General features: G+C 43.1%; 1 protein-coding gene across 4 annotated transcripts in view; it reads right to left on the bottom strand.

Annotated features, from left to right (window-relative positions):
- Positions 1 to 666: 666 nt before the first annotated feature.
- LOC141112686 (mixed lineage kinase domain-like protein) overlaps positions 667 to 8,555 on the bottom strand; it is a 28,714-nt gene continuing 20,825 nt past the window's right edge. For all 4 annotated transcript variants that reach the window (XM_073605687.1, XM_073605688.1, XM_073605689.1 and 1 more), the window contains 2 exons: positions 5,927 to 6,079; positions 667 to 3,332 (listed from right to left, as the gene is read on the bottom strand). In XM_073605687.1, coding sequence (XP_073461788.1) covers positions 3,259 to 3,332; positions 5,927 to 6,079 — 227 coding nt within the window. In that variant the 3' untranslated portion in view covers positions 667 to 3,258. The remainder of the gene's footprint in view (positions 3,333 to 5,926; positions 6,080 to 8,555) is intronic.

Raw genomic sequence — 8,555 nt, 5'->3', positions numbered from 1 at the left:
TCAGATACAGGTCAGCAATTGCAGTCTACATACGTCTAATAGGAATTTTTTCCTTTAAAACTGAACTCCAAACGGATACAAAAAAATAAAATGATACTTGGCTGGCAGCGTATGTAAATCCCTGATATCTCGCTCCTGTACAGCCACACTCAGACTGGGAGTGGGTTCATCATTCTGTGCTGACAAGCTGAAAAGGAGGAGAGGGGAGCTCATGAGTTTGCTGCTGCTCCTGCATTGTCCAATCACAGGCTGGGGGTGGGGTGGGGATGGGACCTAGCTGTGTTGGTTCCCCTGCAGTAGAGCAAGCACCGGGTCACCAGGTAAATCTCAGGACTGGCAGAACAGGAACAGAAATCCTTGTGGCAGGGAAGAGAGCTCTAATAAAATAATTTTATCTGGAGATCAGCTGTGGCTCATAGCTACTGTGGGATGGAGGACTCTGACACTCAGAAGAAGATGGGGGTACCCGGGGTGCTGGGGGAAATGATCGCCTTCTCATTTTATTAGAGGATCAGGATTTCATTTCAGAGGGATCTCTTATTATACACTGGGGGCCGGGGGGGGGGGGGGGGTTGGGGGTAAAGAAGTAACCAGGGCCCCAAGGCTTCAGGGGCCACCGAGGATGTAACATCATAGGTTAAAGAATACAGTGGAATGCCGAGAATGTGAAAATTGATGGGAAAATTTATTGATACAAAATAGACATAAAAAAAAATAAAGCATGCTTTTAATGCAATACATGAACAAATTCTCAAATTCCACTGAACACAGACCTTTAGGGTTTATAGTAATCTCATTTATTGACCAATATAAGTCATTAATCAACTGCCTGAGGAAGTGACCTAAAAAGTCCTAAAAGCTTGCATCTTTAATAACATCATAAAGGACAGGTACACTTTAGAACAAAGTGCATAAACCCCTTTTGCCCTCCTCCTGACCTTACCCCCCCCTTCTCCCTCCACAGATACACACTTACCGCAATCTGGTGGCCGCAGTTCCACTGTTTGTTTACATCCAGCGGTGCAGGTTTACACTGTCCTGGCCACACCTGTGCACTACAGCCCCATAGACTTCAAAGTCCTGTTCAGATATCACATTGGGGGAACGAGCGTTCCCACTTGTGATCTTAAAAGTGAAATTTATGTTTCCATGTGTTGTGCATAGGACTTCACTTAAATGGGCTGCCCTACGCCCGTTTCTTGTCCAAAAGAAGCCCCTGCTTTTTTTTTTGGTTGCCAACCGGAGTGTGAATTTTAAACACACTCGTGTCCCTGAATGTCCTGCCACAATCATGGCAGAATAGCACCACACTTGGGGCACCATTAGGAATAAGCGAGTTGCGCATTTTGCCGTAATTTGGAATCACACAGGATCGTGGCGATTCTGCCTGCAATTCCAAATCCCTAATGTGAACGGGGCTCAAGGGACCATTTCTGGCTTCAGGACAAAGCCTTATGGACTTCTATGGGGTTCTAATGCACCGGCTCGGTCAGCAAAGTGAAGATTTGCACCACTGAATGTAAAGGAACAGTTGGATGTAAACAGACAGTATGTAAACAGACCACATGATGATATCAAATAGCTGGACGTAAACAGACAGTATGTAAACAAATAGCTGAATGTAAACAGACCACATGATGATATCAAATAGCTGGACGTAAACAGACCATAAGATAACAAATAAGTGGATGTAAAACAGACAGTATGTAAACAAACATCTAGATGTAAAACAAAAAAAACAAACAAACACGTGTGGAGGGTGGGTTAGGTCAAGAAGCAGAAACTGTTAAATGCACATTATTTTAAAGTGCACTTATTCTTTAAAATAAGCCAATAAAGGGAATTACTTAAACTCCCGACTTAGCACAACACAAAGAAATGCTTCACATATTAAGTGGACCTGAGCATTGAACATGGGGCAAAGTTCTTCAACCAGAGAAGATGTGTGGAGGTCCATCGTGTAACCTCACAGCCTCTGATCAAAGTACACTCACCTTTATAAAGTCTGAAAGGACCCTGCTAGAACCTCTGGGGGGGGGGGGGGGGGGGATTATAGCAATGCTTTTCAATGCCAGATTTCCTTTCCTAAGGAGAAGATGAATTCTGATGTCAATGGAATGTCAGTTCTGATCAAAAAAAAAAAAAAGTCAGCTGTGCTCATCTCTCTGCTTCTTCACAATATTCATCAAAAGTAAAAAAAAATAAAAATAAAATCTGTACCTAAATTTAAAAACCACAATTTGTGTAGATAGATAGATAGATAGATAGATAGATAGATAGATAGATAGATAGATAGATAGATAGATAGATAGATAGATAGATAGATAGAGGATTATCAGTCCTTAGACGTGGTGGCTTGATTTTTTTTTTTTTTTCAGACTGAGAACATTTTCAACCAGTAGAGAAAAATGCATTTTGATCCTGCCACAAATGCAGGGTCCTTGTCACTACTTTTTGGTGGGATTGAAAGTATAAAATTAATCTTCCCTCCAAGCTATCTAAACTAATAATCCCCTCCCCTGCCATGTAATAGAGATGAATAGAGGAGGACTTGTTTGTAGTCGAAATCAGCACAGCCTTGGATGACAACACTGCTCCTCCATAGATATGATAGGGGAAGGAGCCTTGTCACCTAAAGTGCGTTATTCACAGGATTACTAGGTAGAAAAAAAAAAAAAAAAAAAAAAGGAAAAACCGAACGCCACTGCTGCCACATCTAAGGATAAAGTAAGTACAAATCGGTTAGATGTTTGTTTGTTTTGAGGGCGGGGGGGTTAAAACGTTTTGAAGACACAATTTCATGCTTTTTGCTGATCTTTATAAACTTTCCCCTTTAATTCAGTTCCTTCAAATAAATTTATAAGCTCTTCTAGCTAACATGCTGTATTATGTATATATGTGGCCAATCAGTGAGCATAGTACAATTCACATTTATCATTAGCTCCTTGTAGAACATAATCCCTTGGAGGGCTGTGACCATAGACATGGCTCTGCTGCAGTGAAGAGTGACCAAGCAATGAGCAATCCGTTTATAAAACTAAATTTTTTCTTCTTTCACAGATTCCGGAAATAAATACTGAAAACAATGCACCATATCGTGCAGTGGTAATAATTCCTATATCAATCCGCCATGGGTAGCTGAAAAACAATAGTGTCCATTAGATCGTCTGACAAGATGAAGCATTGATTGACCAGCCAGTGCACATGATGCTTGTGATAGGTGCACAAAGTTTAGAAATAGTCACATGCTGGTCCGCTCTATGCCGTTGCATCCTGATGACATCCTTCTCGCCTTTGCTGATTCAAATTAACCATGAGAAGATCCACAGTTACTGAAATGACAGAAGAAATTACTTAGGATCAGCCAAACCCCATCCCCTATTAGTTCAATGAGGTTTCTGGGAGAATGTATCTATAGTGAAAGATCTTCCGAAAGCAATGTTAATAGGGAGAGGGTTCACAATCATGCCTCTACTGGTTGATGAGCCAGATAGAGTGATACCCTGGCCCTCCAGGCAGAAGGCTAGGAATGGAGTGTTGAAACTGGTTTTGCAAAATACAGTGTTTGACTAGAGGAGGTGTGAGATTCAAGGGACCAGACTGATTAGGCAAGTGACCATATGTTCCAGTGTTCCAATTCCAATCCTAAGAGGTGTTCAGTAGGGTTGAGGACATGGCTCTGTGAAGGCCACTTGAGTTCCTCAGCACCAAACCAGTCAAACCATGTCTATACGGAGCTGGCTTTGTACACAGGGGCACAGTCATGCTGTAAGAAAAAAAAAAAAAAAAGGGTCTTCCCCAAACTGTTACCACAAGGGTGGAAAAGCAAAATTGTCTACAGTTTCTTTGTATAATCAAATATTACCATAGCCTAACCTTTCAGTGAAAGCACTTGAACTCCTTCATTTGGAGGGAGGCCCACATAGGTGTGGCCAAATCCATGTGCCTGTGAAGCCGAGACCCCTTAGTGAATCCAATTATGTCAGTTCACCACCTCTAGCCAATTGTTTGTTACATGTCGTTTTTTTGTTTTTCCCCCTATGTTTATTGCCTTGCATTATTTCCTATTGATTTTTTTGATCCGCACGCTCCTCCATCCACCCACTTGTTGGTCTTGGCCGTTTTTGTTTTGCACCCGGCGCAGGGGGGTCCTCTATCGCACCGTCACCTTAGGCGGTGCGTCTTAGGACATCCACAATTTGGCCAAGGTGTCCCTTCCAGGCCACCATACGTTTGCGTTCCAGCAATGGAGCGCAGGCGTGGCCATGACGCACCGGCGGCGCCGTGACGCAGCCCCGTCCTCCGGCTTGGTCAGATGGGTCTGCGCCACACGCTGTGGTGCTGGCGGACTCGAGGAGAAAGGTATGGCGCGATATGTCCGCATCTTCTCCTCTTTCTCCCTCTGCACCAGCTGTACCAGATTGCGATTGGTTCAAGCTGTTCAGTACACATGCTCATAAACCGGCCCCCAGGTCTTTTTGAAAGACATTGAGAGAACGTTCGGTGATGAGCAGACGTTTGTCCTATGTAAGGTCAGTTACTTAACTATCAGGCATTTTTTGTCACTCCTTGACCCACAGATTGGTTGCGACAAGGGCCTGCTGTACCTGCCTAGCTACTTCATTTGTTTATTAGACACACATAGACACTCTATTTTTGTATTGATTTAGAACTGACAAAACGGTTACAGAGTGTGGTGCTGGTTCTCACATCATGTTCCATCACACATGAGTCCTCGCAGTGAAACTTATTTCGGTCTCTACATTGACTGGCCCGCTGGTGTTTATGAGCGGTGTGTGAGTGACCAACTGATTAATGGAGGTTTTCCATCTGGCAAAGTTCCCTCTATCAAATCGATCCATGTTTTTTGGTTTACCATGTAAGTAAGCCTATGCATGTGTTTGATATTACATATATGTCATGTGTTACATTGGTGGCTACATTGCTGACCAGTTTATTGATATTCTTACTTATTTACTTATTTGTATTATTACTTAAACATTGTGCTTTTCTCATTGTAGAAACCGTATACCCAACTTTTTGATTCAATAACATTAAACCTCTGAAGAAGGACCATGTGTCCGTAACATGTAAGGTGTTATCCATATTGTATTGACCCTCTCCAATCCTTTGCACTAGGATGGTGTGTTGTTCTCTACACATGTTAATCATCGGGGTATTATTTATGTTTTTTATGCATTGTATGTAATTTTTTGCACTTATTCAATCTATGTAACAAAATGTATACTTTTTTACTAATTGCTTGATCTGTCTATTAACGATCCTTATGCCACGTACACACGAGCGGACTTTACGGCAGACTTTGCCTGGCGGACTTTGACGGACTTTACGAATGAACGGACTTGCCTACACACAATCCACCAAAGTCCGTCGAATTCGTACATGATGATGTGCGACCGGACTAAAACAAGGAAGTTCATAGCCAGTAGCCAATAGCTGCCCTAGCGTGGCTTTTTGTCCGTCGAACTAGCATACAGACGCGCTGACTTTTGACCGATAGATTTAAAACATGTTTCAAATCTAAGTCCGTCCAACTTTTGAGAAAACAAAGTCCGCTGGAGCCCACACACGATCGAATTGTCCGACGAAATCCCGTCCGCCGGGCAAAGTCTGCCGTAAAGTCCGCTCGTGTGTACGCGGCATAAGGGGTTCTTTCACCGTACCTTTGGTACCAGGTTGTTTTCTCTGAGACCCCAGCCAGTTCCTAGAAGAACACAAGCTGGTTCTTTATTTGCCTAAATCCCTCAATTGACCCAGGACCCATTCCTTTGAGACTAAAATTAAATAAATCATTTGAAATTTGGTTTGTTTTCAATCCTGATGGGTAGACTGGTTTCATCCTCACGGTTCCTCTAGCCATCACCATTTATGTAATCTGAGTGAATACATTTATAAGTTTAGTTACCTCCAGCAGATGGGCGATCCCTGGGATTCCTCTGTAAGAGGCGTTTGATGAGATCACGGAACTTATTAGGACATGAAGATGGAAAGTCATTGTCTAGTGAGGCCCACCACTTCTCCTGCATCTCCCCCAGATTGTCTGCTGTCACCTCCAGGTCTGAAGAGAACATGAAACAATAGTTGTTAAAATGAAGGCTCTTCTCTTGAATAACAAGTAATGTGTGTATGAAATATATTAACAGGATTTCAATCTATTCACAGGAGAGGAGTTTATACACAGATACCCTCTACAGCTACTCAAGCAAGGAGTTTATTTTAGGATTTAGGAAGAACACAACATCCAGAGACGTAATTAGAACCTTCAGGGCCCTGGTCCAAGAAACCATGAAAGGCCCCCTGACCTCTGGCCGGGGGCCCTTCCCTCCAAGCCCGGTGGTGGAATGCCAGGGACCAGTTGCAAGTGAGATCCTGGTAGTTCGACCAACGGTGTCAGTAGTTTTTTGTTATTATTCTTTTTTTCCAATTTTTTTTTAAATTACATTATTTTTTTTACAATTCTTTAAAATTATTTTTTGCAATTTTTTTCCTTTTAGGACCCCCGTTAGGGAGCTATATTTCGCTAAAAATACAATAAAACTATTAGCAGACACAAATACAACATAACTCATAGAATTCCTGCCAAATCTAAAAGATAAAACTAAGTTAATAAATAAAAATGAAGGCGAGATGAAAAAAAATATACAGGCTGCGGGATCAGAGGGAGAGAAACAAAGTTAGGCTCTATGCACACTGGGCTTAAAAAAAAAAAAACTCCAATTCACCTAGCAGAAAAAAAATACTCATATAGAGAATTTTTTGTACAAAGTTTAGACGAGTTTAGGAGAGTTTTACGTTTTTTTCTGCCAGTATCTCCAATCAGAGATGCAAACCAGAAGGTTTTTTTTTTGTCCTGCCTCTAAACGCTGAGCTGGACACATAGGATAACATTGAGCTGCTTCTACAGACAGAACACAAAACTCCTATAGAAGCAGAGAATTTTAAATCAGTGTGCATGGAGCCTAAGTTAGAGAGATAAACTCAGGAGCAGAAATAACCTTATAACCAGTGCTGAGAGGAGAGGAGGGGGCCCACACAGGGAGGGGGATTAGTGAAGGACGACTGTCTCTTTATTAGCAGATAAAAACTGGCAGCAGGGAAAGGGGAGGAGAGCAGCTTTCATCTACTGGAGGAAAAGAAACACAATTTTCGTCTGTCACTAATCCCCCTCCCTGTGTGGGCCCCCCTATATTATCAGCCTGTACACCAGGGCTGGTGGTCCCCCCCACTATCAGAGGCCCTGCCTATAGGGGAACCAATGCCCTCCATTTTCCTCCTGCAGCTGCTGAATGATGGCGGGCATGGGTTCCTCTATATGCCACCCCTGCTGCCCCTCCTACCTAAGTGTACAGGGGAGTCGCACAAGGCCCCTGTAGTTACAAACCTGGAAAAAAAAAAATATAAAATAAAACAAAAAAAAACAAAAAATCACAGGGACATGGAGATCATAATCTGCCCCCATAAAGTAATGGGCACAAGAACTTTAGATAGTCGAAAAAATATCTGTCTTAGGTTATGTATTCTGGATAGAAGAAACATTCCAAGCGAGAAGATATCTGAAGGTCTTTGAAACAACCTCAGCACTTCATTAAACAAACAGATGTTAATGACGTCATGCGTAGGTAGACCCAAACTGATGAACCAAAAAAGAAATAGCCATGTAAAAAGGGAGTAAAGCTGGGCAAGGGACAACCACACTGAAGAGGGGTAGTTGTGGCTAATGTGAAAAAGCTCTGCTATGGCAAAAGTGAGACAACAATAGGCAAGGGGATCCTCCTGCACAAGAATTTAGGTCATTCTGTAACCACAAATGTCACAGCAGACAAGTGTTGCACAATGTGCTGTCCTAGGCTAGTTCTGAAGAAGCACATGCAAATGGCCAAGACTAAAGCTAGGCATACTGGAGGCGCATGGAATCTCGGTCAGGCAGGTTGATTCTATCGATCAACTTGGGTACAAGCGGCCTGTCAGATTTTTCATGCGACTATTGCCATAATCACTGTTTCCCGGCCAGAATGAAACCCCCCAACCCCCCCCCCCCTCCCCCCAAGAGAACGCAATGGCTCCGCTATCAACACGGAATCGAGCAATTTTCTTTCCTAAATCCCATGGTTGCAGAAAAAAAAAAAATAAAAATATCGCTTGATCTATGGCCGGCTTAGGTATGGGAAGTACTGATGTTGGCCATGGAGATCATAGAGTGTAGAACACAAGGAATACATCACGCTAGGGATAGACCGATATCGTTTTTTTTCGGTGCCGATATTTCAGCCACCTCTCCTGCCGATATTATGTGCCGATATTTTGTACATTTAAAAACTCTTCATAAAACAACAATTTTATGCACAAATCTGGTATAAACTGAACATGGGTGGGTGGCTGCTCGCTGGCCTGCCACCTTGCTGTGGGTGGGTGGCTACTGGCTGGCCTGGCCCTTGCTGTGGGTGGGTGGCTACTGGCTGGCCTGGCACCTTGCTGTGGGTGGGTGGCTACTGGCTGGCCTGGCACCTTGCTGTGGGTGGGTGGCTACTGGCTGG

This window comes from Aquarana catesbeiana, linkage group LG11 (assembly GCF_042186555.1).
Source record: "Aquarana catesbeiana isolate 2022-GZ linkage group LG11, ASM4218655v1, whole genome shotgun sequence".
NCBI classification, from domain to species: Eukaryota; Metazoa; Chordata; class Amphibia; order Anura; family Ranidae; genus Aquarana; species Aquarana catesbeiana.
The sequence above is the reverse complement of the archived record's forward strand: the minus strand, read 5'-3'. Positions and strand labels throughout refer to the sequence as shown.